Source organism: Lonchura striata, chromosome 1 (assembly GCF_046129695.1).
Source record: "Lonchura striata isolate bLonStr1 chromosome 1, bLonStr1.mat, whole genome shotgun sequence".
Classification (NCBI taxonomy): domain Eukaryota; kingdom Metazoa; phylum Chordata; class Aves; order Passeriformes; family Estrildidae; genus Lonchura; species Lonchura striata.
The window spans coordinates 58404779-58421764 of record NC_134603.1 but is presented as its reverse complement, the minus strand read 5'-3'; the positions used below and the strand labels follow the sequence as shown (position 1 = coordinate 58421764).

At 36.1% G+C, this 16986-nt stretch overlaps 1 protein-coding gene across 1 annotated transcript in view; it reads right to left on the bottom strand.

Annotated features, from left to right (window-relative positions):
* Nucleotides 1-16986, bottom strand: part of ZNF407 (zinc finger protein 407) — a 333877-nt gene that overhangs the window by 195600 nt on the left and 121291 nt on the right. Inside the window, exon 4 of the mRNA XM_021530861.2 lies at nucleotides 7016-7090. Coding sequence (XP_021386536.2) covers nucleotides 7016-7090 — 75 coding nt within the window. The remainder of the gene's footprint in view (nucleotides 1-7015; nucleotides 7091-16986) is intronic.

The window sequence follows — 16986 nt, the reverse complement described above, 5'->3', positions numbered from 1 at the left end:
CTCTCTTCACAAGGAAGCACACAGAGAAGACAAAGGGCAAAAAGTACAAGTTACACTGGGAAAAGTTTCATCTTAAGAAAAAAATTATCACAAGAACAAGCATCCACTGGAGCAACTTCCTCAGGGATATGGCAGAGTTCTCATCACTGCACATTTTCAATATGTGATTGAACAGAGTGCTAGATGATCTCTTCTAGGTTCCCTTCTCCTATAAAGGTTGGACCAGATGACTTTTGGAGCTTCCTTCTAAGCTGGCCTGTCCTATGACTCTACCCACCAGAGATCAGTACAGAGCACACCTTGCAGGCTCATATTGCAGTAGATTGTCTTTACAGTACAACAAGACGTCCATGTTTCTACATTTAAGTCTCAATCAACTTTTTTTTTTTTTTTTTAATGTTATAGCACTGAGGAGGTGATTTTAGAATTGCATTCATGGTAGTGTTCACTCCATAATATGTTTGTCCAGCATTTTCTTTCCACCTTGAGGTGCTGAAACTTCAGTAAAAGTGGATAAACAAACATTTGTACTTAATAATTATGCAGCTGCTTTGGCTGCAGAAAAGTAGTCCTGATGGCATCATAATTTGATGCAAGAATTATGAAGTGTGTGGCTAAAAAGTTGAAAGTAAGCTTCTACCATCAGTCATATACAGCATTTGCCACAGAACTTCTGTTTTCACTTCCAAAGTTTAAAAATATTCCTCTTGATTCTTCAGAATGTATGGAAAATATTTCATTGCAGCATGGTCAAGAGATTATTCTCAATAAATATTTGTGTTGTATTATATAGAATGATCATGGTTAAAAGTCATGGTATCACCCCAGACGAAGAACATTTCACATCTATAAATGACACAACGTACAACCCTCAAAGCAGTGTAACATACACTGCAGAATTGTCTTGAGAGGTCCCTTGCTACCAGTCCCACACAGGTAAAAAGGGATCTGGAGATATATTGCCATCCTAATCCTTACTCTCTTGGCCAACACACTTGCCTTACACAGTGGAAGCAGCAAGCTGGGACATGCAACTGGAACAACTTACTTTTAGCCAGCTGCATCAGAGGAGGGATCAGTTTGCAGCTTACAACTTTTTGGCTAGTGGTATGCAACAAGGAACTGTGTTTTCCTTGGAAACAAACCATTGTGAAATAAAGTTGGCACTTTCAGCAGCTACTCACACTATCTTCCACAGATTCACCAACAATGTTAGCATACACTTGATAATTGAACTAATAACTTATGCTCTAGACAGTATTTGATTGTTTAGGAATGTGAGATCATCATTTTTATCTTGTTATGATGCTTAAAATTAGCCAAAGGTGCTCACTGTGGGCAGCATGAATCCCATTAGGTACTCCCTCTCTTTTCTAACCATAGCAGCTAAGCCTTCACAACAGGAAGACTGCTGCTGACTACAGAAATTTCTAAAACATCTCACATACCTAGTAATTAAAATAAACTTACTTCAGATTGCCCTTACTTCTGAACTAAACTCTAATATTGCCAGGATTTGATAAGAAGAACAAATAACAAATAGTAGCATTATTTTACAGTCTTTCACTTATTTTTCTTTCTGAAAAGATGCTGAACTCATCACTTGTCTTTGTGATAGTGGTCTTCAAAAGTATAAATGTCTGCCTAGTCTTCATTTCTTTGCAGCACAGCAAATGCATATGATGTGTGTACAGGCAACAGGCCATGAGGAAAGCTGTGAATTTTCAGTACATCTTCTACTTCCATTTCTACTTCTACATTTCTACTACCTGAGAAATCACAGGTGGCTTCCTTATGTTCCTTGGTCAGCCACAGACAGAGGGAAACACTCAGGCAGCAAATGATTATGGAGCCTGTACCTATGGAACTTGTTCCATACTCTGCCATAGTATAGCACCAGACAAGATCTGAACACCAAAGAGAAATACTGCTTGCAAAGGTCAGATAAGCCTGCAAAACATGGAAAGCTGAGCATGCATCTCAGGCAAAACTTCAGCTCCCAAACACTGCTAAAGTCAAATCCTTCACAGAAACACATCCTCTTATCACAAACTTCCAAAGAGTAAATATTTCAAGAAAAAGCTACAAAGCTACAAACTTTTCCAAAGTATGATTATGTAACTGCCCAAGACCTTTTTAAAGCAAAATGCAGGAAATAATTAAGTAAAGCTTTTCATTCCTATCCAGTTAACCTAGTAGTGTTGGATTTCAGTTGAAAACTCGAACCCGTTTGCAAGAAGCAGTAAAAGGTGATGACAAAGCCAGAAGGCAAGACTGTGCATACTACCTATTACACGTAGCCTCTTGTCCAGTGGATCCATGTGTACTGCCAGTGCATCTAACTGGAAACCCTTCTGTGAGACAGCCACAGAACTCATTCCTTCAGAACACAAGCAGGTTATTACAAAATTATTACATACTAACCCTTACCCTCTTAGCCTGCATAGTTCACTTATGCAGTGGAAGCAGAAAGGTGTGATGTATGACTGAAACAACTTCCTTTCATATGTATGTATGGCATGGCACTCTGTGACTTTTGCCACTTGTTTATCCAAAATTTGCTGTAACATCAAACTGGATCCTTTTACTTAGCAGGCCCAAAACAGGCACATCAAATAGTTACTATCACAAATTTCTCTATTCAAAGAAAGAAAAATGCTTCAAAAGAAGAATTAACAGTTCAGTTAAATAAAAGAGAGTTCTACTGATGCACTTGATACACTTCTAGTTTTATATTCAAAATGGAAATATCAGGACACAGCTGATTACAAGATAGTTTTCTCAATACTATACAGAACATCAACCCTGAGTTCATTTTTCTTGTCTACTTTTCTTTCCAACCTCAACAATCCCTTCCACTGACATACCTACAGTCTTGTCTATTTTAGGATATTTACATATTAGTAGAATTTAATATTCAAAAATTCATATGGGTTTATGCACGAACATGGAACAACTGGCACCTAGGAATTTCCTCTTTTTACTTCAAAGCGTAAAAAATACAAAAATTTTAGATGTTATATTCCAACATCATTTGACAAAGTATCTCAAACATATTTAGGTTGCTACTACACAGTAGTAGGTTGCTATTAAATAGTATTTATCTATAGCTCTTGCTCTCAAGTTGAAGTCACTGCACAGTTTTTTCAGTCAATCAAGATAATTTCAAAATCATATGATCTTCATATGTTACTAGCATTGTAACAATGATTCCATTCCTAAGGCACATAAAAATATCAGAACCTTCCAAAATCAAATATATACTTTAATGACCTTTAGAGGAATTGCTTTATAATAGATACTCCAATTCAGTGACTGTTTGTGCTACCAGTAACAATTGATTCATATAAGGATGATTCTATTTTATTCAATGGGATTACTCATATGTAAAGTTATTTCAGAGGCAACTCATAATTTAAAATTCATACAGAAGATGAGGTAATTAAGTAACTATAAAGGTTTTGCTATGGCTTTTTCTTATGTAAAATAATTTTTAAACAGATATATCAGATGTATATTTTACAGTACTAATGGTGTCTAAAAAATCTTTAAAGAGTATTTATGTGTATTTTTCATTAAAAAAAAATCTAAATTCAGAGTTGAACTTAACAGTGGCAGAATTTATTCTCACTGATGAATGACTTAGTGAATTTAATTTTATTTTCTTGCTTATATTTTTATGTGTGTGCATGTGTATATCTTAATAATGTCTCTTTGTTCTATGTTCTGACACAATTTACAAGTAAAGTAATGATGCAACAGAAATTAGAACTTGGCACCATTAACATTACCAATGCACTCACCTTGTCCTCAACCACAATGTCTACTAGACACAATAAAGGTGTAGCCAAAGATTTATCCTGCCAATAAGATATAGTTATAGGTCCCATGAAGATTACTGACAGTGAAGTACCAAATATGTACTGGCCTTGGACTTAGCAGATAACATGCCAGTTTTGAGACACATTCAAGTTGACAATAAATCAGTATCACAGTTCCAATAACAGGAAAATATACCTCAGAGGAATTCTTTCTGTTAAAACATTCCACTTTTGAGTTAGCTATTAAATGGTAATGATCATAATGGACTAGGCAGTAGGGGGTTTTTGTGTCTGAAATGTGCAGACATTTTACTACAAGTTTGTTTTTTAAAAACTGATGTAATTTTTTAACTGCACAGTATTTTCCCCTTAAATTAATTATGTCTTTTAAAAAAAGGAAATAACCTAAATAAAGATGTTTCAGTAGTAATTTCATTATGAATTATACTCGTTTTCTGTATCTGCCCATGTAAACACCTCCACAGCCTCCATAACTCCTGCCTTTTGTGCATAAAAAACCCCAATAGTGATGGAAAGCTAGAGAGAGCAAGGTGCACAAGTTAAGTATTCCTTACTAAATTGTAAATGTATTTTACTCTCCCTTTCAGAACCATCTCTATGCTTACCACCAGTAATTCCATTTTAAGAAGTTTGTTTAAAGAGCCTCAATTTGTTGGGGTGTATGGGTTATAACCATTTTTTTCAAGCACCCTTTTGAACTTCTTTTCAATTTTCTGTTTTTGATGATAGTCATGCTGACAACTTTTTTTGGTCCATCAAATTCTGTAGTACAATTACATGAATTTACTTTTAATAAATTACCATCTTTGCATATATCAGTCAAACTATGAAGACTAAACACTTGCAAATAAAATGCATTATTAATTTAATTGTCACAGCCTATTTAGCTAGCTTCTATTAGTATTTGCTATAATATGCAATGTATCAGAGGGCAGAATCAAATTCAAAACATAAAGAATAAACCAATTATATTGTCCTAGAGAAATTAAAAAATAGCAAGCTTGCAATATTATAATCAAGGCATTAATGTTTTACATAGGTAAGAAAACTACGTAACTTAATTTATAATATGTTTATACCCAAAGTGATGGTTTAACATGCAGAAGAAGGATTTCTTCAGTTCCTAAAGCAGTTAAAAGGCAACAAACTTTCTCATAATAGGAGAGAAAAGGTGGAAGGGAAAGCAATGGTGGTTTGGTATTTACTGCAGTAGTTCACGTGGCTTAAACATCCCCCATCCCCAGTGAGGGACTGCTACTAGAAATTTATATCATTGTTGTAGCTCTGCCACTACTATTTGATGTTGCTCTACATTAAGCTGAAGTGCCACCTGAAAAGGTATTGTGGAAAAGAAATACTCAAAAGATGGATGAAGAAATGGCAAAAAAATAGGGCATGAAGCCATTCCAATTCCACCAGCCTACGCTGGAGGCAAAGCCTCCACAGCCATGCCATCAGGCAGGCTCAGGCTGCAGCCCTCAGTAGGGCTCCTCTGCTCCTTGGGCAGCCAGAGCCTGTAGACATGCTACCCTCCTCCTCCTCCTCCTCCTGTCATGCTGGCCAGCCACCCAGAAAGCCTTGAAGGAATATGGGAAGAAATGGGGAAAATGACCACAGCTGAGTGGCCTTCAGAACAAAACACTCAAAGCAAACCCAGCAACAACTGATTTAGTTTATAGTATCCTGCTTGTTTAGGAATTAATTTCAAGATGATCATCACTAAAAATATGCCTCTCAGGCTAAGATACTGTGTTTGGAAATCTATTGTATGTATCCTTTATTGAGCACATATTCACTAGGGTGATGCAAGTTATTTCTATGTTGTATTTATGATGAGTGTACAGTAAGTAACCCCTTGTAAAAGAATATATTGGTATTGAATGCTTCCAGTTATAAAATAAGCCACCAGAGCAGGCCACTTTTTGTATGACAAGAGATAACCAACATAAACTTTATTATGATATCTGCTTTGATGAAATTGTAATTGTTTTTCAATGCATCACTGTGTATTTTAGATTAAATAGAATATCTCAAAACTCTTGACATATCACATGTTAGGAAAATTCTGGTTAAGCCCTTTGTAGAGGAAATATCCTTAAAACTAAAAGCACTACCTAAATCAGTGCTTAGTCAAACTAAGACATATATAGGGTGTTAATTTAAAACCCTACTCTTAGGTCCCTCCATGATTTAAGCATGACAAACTTGTGAGGAATGGATCTAATTGACCACAATTTCCATTGTCTTTAACAAGAAAAGAACATGGCTCAGAAAGAGCTTTGCTGTGCTCTCCTACAGCTCCTATCATTTATATTCCTCCTTTTTCATATCAAAACCAGAAAATATTCTTTATTTATGAAAGCCTACCCCAGAAGAATGAGTTACAAGGCAGTAATACTTGAAACAGTATCAAGTATCCAGCAATGAACACCTCCATCTACCCAGGCTGAAAGAGAATATGTGATCTTTTGGCTATCCAAAACACATCAATTTTCTAGTTGGCCCAAAGATTCAATGAAACAGCAATAGCTAAGCCACAATGTGCCAAATAAATCTGAAGCAAAATCTGTTTATCTGCAAACACAGTGCCATTGAGTTTTAAAACACAGTTATATTTTAAACCACATAAAAAATAACCTGCTTGCAAACAAAGTTGGAGAATAAGTGGCTGTGTACAGATTGAAAAATAAACTAATTTATCTTAAAAATACTGAAAATGCAAACTCTTCCTTTCCTGACCAAAAACACTTGAGGAAACTTTCTTTTTGATTCCTCTGTGGCTTTGACTTCTTAGAAAACAATTTTATAAACCTGTGAGCATCAAGGCCAGCAAGAACAGAACAAAAAAGGAAAAAAAAAAAGGCAAAACAACACAAACATTTGATTTTATACTGAGAGGCACAGTTACAACTATGTAAGTTTTAGGAAAATTATACCACCTGTCAAAAAAAAAAAAAGCCCCAAAAGGTGCAAATCCTACACCTTTTACATGGCATTTCTTTCTGCAGACATGTCATAAGTACCACAACATCAGGGCACTTAAAGATGTTGCATCTCTCTTGGAGTTGAGGTAAAAAATCCAGATGTCTTAACTGTGGGCAAGCTAAATATTCTAGCAAAGATCTCCACATACTGTATAAGATACAATGAAAAAGAATTTTAAAGCAGTTTACCTTTCTTTGGGGGTGCCAACTCCGTGTTTGCCCAGCAAATGAGTATTCAAATGCTTCTTCATCACAAATGCCACCCTGTCAAACAAAAAGCAAATGAGAAAGATCATTTTATTAAACTATTTTTTTCTTTTTTTGAGCATGCACTTGAACACATTTCATTAAAGGCAGACCTTAAAAAAATCCCTCCTCTGCTAGGATGTGAATTCCATGTGATGTCCATTCTGTAACAACAGATTTCCCTCATTTTGCAGTCCCTTGGCTTTTTAAGTCCTAAGCATACGTCATTGGTCAAAGAATGGAAGACCTGTTTCTGCTTCTCTTTGCAAATTAGAACATTTCACACATTATACTGATACTTTAATTTATTTTACCTAAATAACATTGTCTGATATTATGAAGTAATACAGTTTTAGTTACACCTTTGAATTTATTTAAGCCTTATGGGCCCATCCTGCAACCTTACTTCATACAGGTAGTTCCATTGTTTTTCATGAGAAACATGAAAAAACAGCAAGATAAGGTGCTTTAATCACCGCTTATGCCTGGCCAAACTTCATTGTATTAATTATTTAAAGAGATACACACAGAAACAAATTAATAGCCTTAGTTATTATAGTTTTGTGAAAAAAAAAAAAAAAAAAGGATGAAAAACATGAAGCACATGTTCATGAATACACTATGAGCTGGAATATTGTTCAAAGCAGCAAGACATTCTTCAAAGCACCAACAGCAGCAACAAAATACATACTACCTGGCATCATGTTTCTACCAGACCAAACACAGATAATTTATTTTAGTTTTGGTGACATACATAATGAAACAGATAGAAGCCTATCAAGTATTATTCTTCTGCTGATAAGACCATAACATCAATTTAATTATGTCATGTGGCTGCTTCAAACAATTTAGATATCAGACTGAAGCTTTAAACTAAAATGGTTCTCTCAATAAGCAAAAATTTTACTGCTGCAACTTTCAGTGTGAAAAGGGCTTGCAAACATTTTTGTTAATTATGTATTACAGCTGTCCTTCATAAAGTTAATTACTAATAGCTGAAAGGCAATATACTCTATTTGCATATGTACATGAAAGGCATGACATATGCAAAAATATGATTTTAATTAGCATTCCATGATATGAAGGGCTACAAATCAAACTGGCATGTTATAAGATTTTTAACATTAAACGCTGAATTCATCTGGACGTGTTTGCAGTAATGGACAATGGAAGGACTGTAAAATACCAGCACTATGGGGTATAAGAGCCACAAAAGCAAAGACACAGTACTTTTCCTTTACAATTATGTTAATTTAGCTTTTTTTGGGTCTGATCTTCTTTGGGCATTTGCACATTATTACAGAGAATCTCTCTTGTGCATCCCTTAAGGTGTAAGAATATAATACTGTCTTATTTAAATGATATAAATTTCCTTATTTTTTAGAAAAATACATTAAAAAAGTATCCTAAATACTTTTCCCTACCCAACTTATTACTATGGCATCATAACCATTACAACTGTGAATAATCTATTACACTATTACCATCATTACTATGCAAGTGTCATCAAAATTACTGTACATAGGAAAAATAATTGTAACAAAATAAAAAAATGTATTCTAATAAAAGCATAAGGCACACTAAATGTACTGCCTTTGCTTTTCAACAGAAATAGTATTTCCACAAAGCTGCAGAAGGTACCAAACATATTTCCATTTAGTAATACCTGTATTTCCTGTTACAAACTTCCATTTTCACCCTTCTTTAAAAGAAAAAATAAACTCATTGAAATTACTGTGAAAGGGCAATGTGCAATCAGGGTTGTAAAGGGATATTTTGCTATTTGCATGGAATATAAAGATCCCAACCAGCTACACAATATTTGCAGGGTAACACTTCGTGGTTTCTGAGCCCGTTTAGTTAAAGCTTCCAAACAAAGGCTCACCATTTCATACCACACAACTGCAGGGGGTACAGATAGACATACCTTTCTGCAAAATCAAAGACCTTGGTAATAACATGAAATAATTAATCTCTCATTCTGTCTCCTCTCTGTTGTATCTATGTTCTAGCAACCATTTTGCTGCTGTTACACAGCACAGATAAAATGAACCCTGACTCAGTTCGGGTTTCAGCACCTGCTAACATTTTAAGCTTTGAGTGTAAGGCCCAAAGAGGAGCACAGAATGCCTCAGTGCAAGTCTGGAGCACTCTGCATACCTCAGTGTCAGCTCCCCACCTTAGCGAATAAGTATAAATAAAATAAAATAAATAAAATAAATAAAAATAAAAGCAGAGTTGCTATTTTCATAAGAAATTGAGAACAAGATTTAAAAAAATATCAACAGAGACAAGCATTATTAAAACAAGAGGCAAAGTCTAAACAACCTTCTTTGGATGCTAAGTTTGAGGACCACACATTAAAACAAACACGCAAAGAGAGACAAGTAAAAGCTATTTGGTTTTGTTTACTAAATCCTGCAGGTAATTTTCAGAGAGGTGGTAGCAGTGTTTCCTGGCTTTACAAAAGAAACACAAAAATGTTTTCCATACATTCAGTAACTCTAGGTTTCGAAGCAATTAATGGTTTAGTAGTCAAAAAATAATGGTAAATCAGTTATTCCCAAGTTACTGCTAGAATAGACATGACTTAGCCTTGGCCTTTTAAATTAATCAAGAGAAGTCTGACTGGCACCTATAAGTACTCATTGAGTGAATGCTTTCAAGATATATTGCACTGATATATCTTCAAATCAAAAGGCATTTGATAAGCGCCAATTCAGGCCTCACCAAATTTCTCATTACTAGTTTTTAATTCCAGTGGAAGTATAAACACTCAAATGCTAAAAGCTAACTAGTTTAAGAAGCGCATCAAAAGGGAGTAGAAAAAACCTGTCATCAAACAAACTCTACTGTTTCAAATATGTGCAAACCAGGCCACATTAGAGGCCTGGAACCAGTTTTACAAACTCTAATCTGGAAAAATTCCTCCCCAGCCCACATGAAGACAAGAAGTCACAGTCCAGCTGCTCTCCTATGGGTCAGGTCTCAACAGGCAGAAATGTCTAGCCTACACATCCATGTCATGGTCACTGGGAGCTCCCTCCATTTGGTAGGAAGACTACTAGAAGCTTCCTCTTAAAGTGAAAAAATTTGAGTAGGCAGGATTCCTTTTGCTGGCAGTAGCATTATGTTGGGTTAACTTTTTTCAGTGATTTCCAACTACTCTGGCTTCAAAACCAGCAATATCCTCAGTCATACACTCTATGTTGAAACTACAGGATAAATTAAAGACAAGTTGAAAAATTACACAGAATTTTAGAATAGCATCTTCATTCCCTATAGACAACTTTTTGCACACAAACTATAAATAAAAATTACTTTAAATCACAAATACATAAGCACCTTTCCCAAAATAAGTTCGCAGAATATTCTGGTTTCCTTTTAGAAGAGTTGTGGTTTGTAGGAACGTGACCATTTATATTCCATGGCAATCTTCAAACAGTATTTGGACTCTCTCAGAATGTCTGTAACTGATTTAGGAGCCTCTATAGACTTGTCTTCAGATAAAAGCACATTTTGAAGTACAAAAGAAACAAAGGGACTTCTAATTCTGGGAATAAAGAAACATATTGGACAATCTTTACTTCCACTTTTTATTCTAGCATAATACAAATTTTTCAGCATGTACAATGTTTATCTTCACAGTACGCAAGGAATAGGAATAATCTGTCATGTATTGTCTGTTTTCTATTTTCTCTGTGGGGAGAGAACTGTTCTCTGTGAAGTATCTTGCTTTGAGAGGGCAAAAGATTCTAAGTTTTATTACATTTTAAATACATAAGAGCTCTTTCCCTTTGAATAAGTACATCACTGGGTTAGTGAAAAGCCTAAAAAAAACCCCACCCAGAACCAAACACACACACACAAACCAAAACAAGCATTCTGGGCCATAAAGCAATGAAGCCTGTTATTTCCTGCATGTTTACCAAGTGCTTGGCCTAGGAAGGAACTACATGTTACCTCTACCAGAAAGTCACTCAAAGCCATGGTGACAGACCAGTCATCTTCTAACTGCACACAACTGTTGAGGAGGGCCAGCATGGGAATTTATTTTTGTGTGACTCTACAAACAAGGTATCGAGCAGCTGAAGAGCAATTTTAAATCACTTCTCAGTGGATACATTGCTCTCTGCAATTGCTCTTGGAGAATTTATCTTACAGACAACAATGTTCAATGACAGCAGAAAAGTCCAGGAGAATAACAATGAATATCTAGCCTTTATTCATATTCTCAGTATCCTTTACATCTCCTTTAAACTTCCAAGATCTCTTTATACACAAATGTAGCTCTGAGAATACAGGTAAGCTAGTGCATAACCCAAGTACATAGGAGGTTTTCAAAAGCTGCTTGGGAGCCTTTAAAAAAACTAAAATCAAACCCATAAATAAATCCAATAATTTAGTGTTTTGTTTTAGTATAAGTTTCAGGCACATATAAAGCACAGAATGTTTTACCATTTTGGGTGAATCAGCTGAGAGATCTGAAAGCACCAAGGAATAATAAGAAATACGATCTCAAACTTCTACATCATCACAGAATACAATAAAATAATATATTATCCTGTTCACATCAGGTTTTGTTTTCTGTGATCTGTGCTTGAATTTCTGTCCTTGTGTCTTCACATGAGGCAAGAAACCAGAAAATCAAGGCAAGTTTTCCAGATGATGCTAAGAAGGGGGACTGGGATATGTTCAGGCAAGTAAATAACAACTGTGGAATCTGTGGTTCTTTTCACATTAATGAAGCATACTTGTTCTTACTGTGTCTCAAAAAACACTGGAAACCCTAAGCGTTGTAGCTGAATGTATGGTTCACATGGAGCCATGCCAACAGGCGTAGCAACCAGCAGGAGAAAGAAATAGTGCATTTTCTCAGAAATACCAGGACATTGATGTATTTCAGAACGTTCAATAAAACTTGTATATACAATTACAGATTTTTGCATGCACTTGAGTTGTTCATGTTCTAGCCCTAAAAGTAGAACTGCTCATATTCAAACCAGCACTTAGTTAAATAGTATTTCAACAGTGTAAATGAACTAAAAATTTTAAAGTTTTAAAATTCTCCAAATTATATAAAAAGTTTCTATCCAAATCTCATGTCTCCACCAGGATTTATTCAGCATATTAACTTCAGGACCAAGAGCACACAGGCAAACGCAGAACTGTCCAGAAAGAAATGGTTTTCTATGAACAAGTAAGCTTTTCTTTCCATGCATCAAAAGTCTAAATTCCTGAGAATTTCTTCAAGTCCATCATTTTAGGATGTTTGCTGATTGTGAAGGGTCCAGACTGGGGCTCTGATAACTCTCTTGCATGACTGCGCGCAAGGGACTCAATTTAAAAGAAAGTATCTGGCAGGGCCGAGTCTGGTGTGGAAGATATCCAGTAGTCTGAAAGGCTTCATGCCCTTTGTGACAAGATGTCAGGTTCAAGTAAATATCTGGCAGGGCGAAGTCTAATGTAGAAAACATCCACATGTCTGAAAAACTTCATGGCCTCTATGACAGGACATCAAGCCCTAGAACCCTGCGTAGGAAAGATGGGGTTTTCTCCAGACTCATTTACTAGCCAAATAAAGCTGGTCTTTACTTCCAAATAGAGGAGATGCTTATTCTTTCTAAGCTTAAAAAAAAAAATCAATAACATTCTAAAAGGTTAACAAGTCATCATGCAGTCTGTGATGCTGAGAGCGCTGTGACACACTGCCTTCTACTCCCTGCTGACCCCATGTGTCAAAGAAGGATACAGCTGCTCTATGCTCCACCCTCACTCACACTGGTAACTAAACTAGGAAGCAAAACACATCCATCCATCCACATCTTCAGGCATATGTAACTTGGCAGAATGGAAAATTCAAACCAAAGGAGGTAAATGAAGACATCTTCATCACTAACAAGACAAGAACTTAGATTACCATGGAAAGATATCATGGTATTTCATGGAACTTAAAGACCAACATAATTTTTGAATTTCTGAGAACTATCAGCCTTTCTGCTTCAATTTTGTGTGTTTTTTAGGGTGTTTGGGTTCTGGGGGGGGGGAGGGGGGGGGGGGGTTACAATTTTCCATGCAAAAATCAGGTATGTTTCTTAATTATTTATTAGCTTCTTTTCCATGGAGAAGTTTTGCTACTGAAATTTAAAACTCAGTATTTCAGTATTTTCAATTGTTTTTTATGTTACTGTGAAATCAGCAAACTACAACCTTTTCTTCTAAAAATATCTCACCTCTTTTTTACTGTTACTTGTAACAAGCTAGCAATGAAGCCAAGCTGCCCAAAAAAAAAAAGACAACAACTTGTATGATCAGAACACCTGCACACAGCTAGCAGCCAAGGTAGACTTGAGTATCTCAGCAGCTACTGTTCCTGCCTTGCTTTGAACAGCATGACAGACAACAGGATTGTCAATGTGCTGTTCAATGACCTGCATCAATCTCAAGAATAATTTACTGCTATATCAGACAGATCATTATGGATGAGTTGTGCGCTATCAATCAATCAATCGACTGTGTTGTTCCTGCATATTCCTGCATCTATCAACCAGAAGAGAGAGACATCCCTCAACATATTCTTGTTGATCTCTGCCACCAATCTGCTTTTCTCAAGATGGCAAAGAATTATTAGTCCCATGGCTATAAAGTAGTAGCAACTGGCACAATTATCTCCTCTTACATATTCTGGAGGAAGAGACTTGGGTACAAAGAAAGAGCAAACTAAATAAAACAGGAAACATCCTCTACTGTTCCACTTCAGCTTGTCTTGCCACCAGAAGTTGTGGAATTTTTCTCACCATCCTACTTATAAGAGATGTATGTTACAATGTAAACCATCCAGGACAGAAATTTAGTCTGTTATTGCAAGGACTACAAGGAAAAAAAAAAAAAAAAAAAGGAATTACTATTTATATAAATTACTATTTATATAATTTCCTCCCCCATGAGGAAGCACAATTACCTGTGTGCCTCACCTTAAGTTACTTATTTTGTAACTGAAATCAAAAAGGTTTCCTGCAAGTTAGCTAAGGATCCATTCTGAACTTTTTTGGCTTGAAGGTATTGTGCAGTGGTGTTTTTATTTTAAATAGAAAAAGTACCTTTCAATGACAGTTGCAGGACTAAGTCATGTCCAGCCAGTGATAATTATTATTAACATAAAAGTGGGTAGAAACTTAAGAATGAAACTGTGAAGTTTTATATTTGAAGATACAATAGCAAGTGTTAACTGTAAGTAAACAAATGACACTCTGCTTTTATTTGCTTGAGGAGCAAACCTAAAACAGCTAAACAGTGGCAAAAAAGTCAGGTGTTCCCTCTGTCAGAAAATCACCTTACAAATATATGAGAAAATTAGCACTACTACAAGAAATGTTTGTTTCAATATTCAGAGAAGTTAATGAATGGTAAGTGATAATGGTAGACAGCAGCAGTATGTAATTAGATTTCTAAACACATCTTACCAAATCACTTCTAAGCTAAAAGAATCACATGTTCTATTAATTTTCATTGGTTATTGAGCATCTGTAACTGTCACCTCTAACAGGTGTTTGGTAATCTAACAGCTGCACAAAGTACTAAAAAAAAAACAAAAAGAAAGAAAAAGACAGAAGCACAATGTGCTTTCTCTAGCATTGCTATATTGCTATCAAGTCTACCACAATGCAGAACCTCTTTTCCTAAAGTCTGAAATGAAACCCTAGGTTTGGTGTTGGGAGTGCCTTGCATTTAAGAGATTAATACAAACATCCAAAACCAGGACATCACCAGAAAATACACTTGCCATGCTATATGAGGCTGCAGAAATACTTTAAACATAAATGAATGTTTACATCTGTAACATTGTGATGCCGAATATTGTTTTAGCAACCTTGCAACCAAGACACAGCTTATATATTTTCTTTTTTCATTATTTGTATATCCAACATTCTCATAACTCTGATTCCTCCCTTATCCATTCTTTCCACTTTCTTCAGGTACTAGCTTGTCTTCCTGCTCATGACCGAGTCCATTTCCTAGCATGCTCAGGACTTCAGATAAAGAATTTGATGTAGTAGGCACCAGTTCCACATACAATCTTTTAGCATCTAGAAAGAAACAGCAGGATAAATAGGCTAATATTTGAAGGCAAAAATTGTCCAAAGTAGATTCAATATTTTGGGTGCGTCAGGTGAACCACATTTCTAGGTCGCCCTGAGAGGAGTTTTGAAATACTGGATTTCCAAAACAGTTTGTAGAGATCCCAATGAGCAAAATCAGTGCCTTTTGAAAGTGCAAGAAACACACTATAATGCTATCTCAAAATAAGGATACTCCAATGACTTTCTACTTAAAAGTAGAATTGATAGAGCCAAACAAATATATTTAATATCTTGCTATTGCTAAATGAAAAGTCACTTTTGATGTAGCTTCTTCCTGACGGCTCAGAAATCTCACTGCAGATTGAATTACCAGGTTTATGCGAAGCTTCTAGAAGAAGAGCTATCTTGAGAATGAAATTCTCCTCATCAAAAGAATCTACTGTTGCCTGTCTTTAAAGGAAATCAAAACAAATCTAAAGATAGTTGATTTGTTGACTAGAAAACACATAGGGCCTGCAGTAGCAGTGCCACATACATAACTCAGTCAATTCTGCTGCTACACTGCCTGTGGTCTTTTGCAAAGTTGAGAGGTACCAAGAAAGGAATGTGATGAATAAATTGGTCACTATCTGATGACTGAACTGCTCAGAAGTCATACACAATCAGAAGACACACACAATTTTTATTGACAATTTCCCCACAATTTGAAATGCTGCTGGTGATAGATGGTGGCTGGAGCAAAGACTCTGCAGTCTGCTTGATCTGTGAGAGTAGTGAGAATGTTGCCCTAGGTCTTTGCCTGACATAGAAAAGCAAGTGCTGGTTGATTTGTTTATTCCCAAGACATCAGCTCAGCTGTAAAACACATCCTTTTGCCTTACATCCAGGCATTCCACAAGACTGTTTGACTGCAGGTAGAAAGCAAAATACTTCAGAATATCTTTTTACCAAAGTAGCTGCATAAAAATAGTAAATCTATGACAGCAAGACCTAGTCTGTAGCCATCAGTAATACCATCCACATGCATGAACCTTTAACAACGGGCTGGTCAAATCAGAACTGACTGGCTTCAGCCAAAGAAACCAAAGGCTATCATGTGGATCAGACCAGTTTCAGTACACAAAAAATGCTTCTCATATTTGTATCCCCATAAATATGTTTAAAGCACAAAGATGGTTTCATCTTTCCTTGTGCAAGGGCTCTTGGACCTGGCCATTGCTGCCTCAAGGACTAAGAATCACCTAAGATATGGCATCAGGCCAACCAAACACTTCACAAGCATGTCTGATTAATGTTTGATTTTTCTTTGTTGGAAGACATCTTTGTTATAACCTGAGCATAAGTAAAATCTCAGAGCTTTCTTTTTCAACTGGCATCTCAGTCTCTCCAGATATTCCCATTACAGTCACGCCCAGCTCTTCCCGAAAGTGGAGTGTTGCAACAACTTCCTCCTACCACTGAAGAAGGAGGGTGACTGAAGAAAGTAACAGCATCTCTCAGAGCAAATCATGATATGCAGACCAGACAGACTGTTATGCAGTACAGACCTACAAAACTCTCTCAAATTATGGCACTGATTGTAGAGGATGCAGACGATATGAAGAGCAGAAGTCTATCCAAGTAAGAATTCCAGGTGTAACAGTGATGTTACTCCACTTATCCTATAAAAAAAACTGCTAACACCTCTCATCACTTCAATCACATACTTAACAGGGGAATCACTGAAGCTGCCCAAGCACAGTCTGGTGTTTCTCAGATTTTCTTGTAATGGCCAGCAGGAGTAATTTTAGAAATCCAAAGCCAGGACTGAAAGGATTAAGAGTACTCATCTGA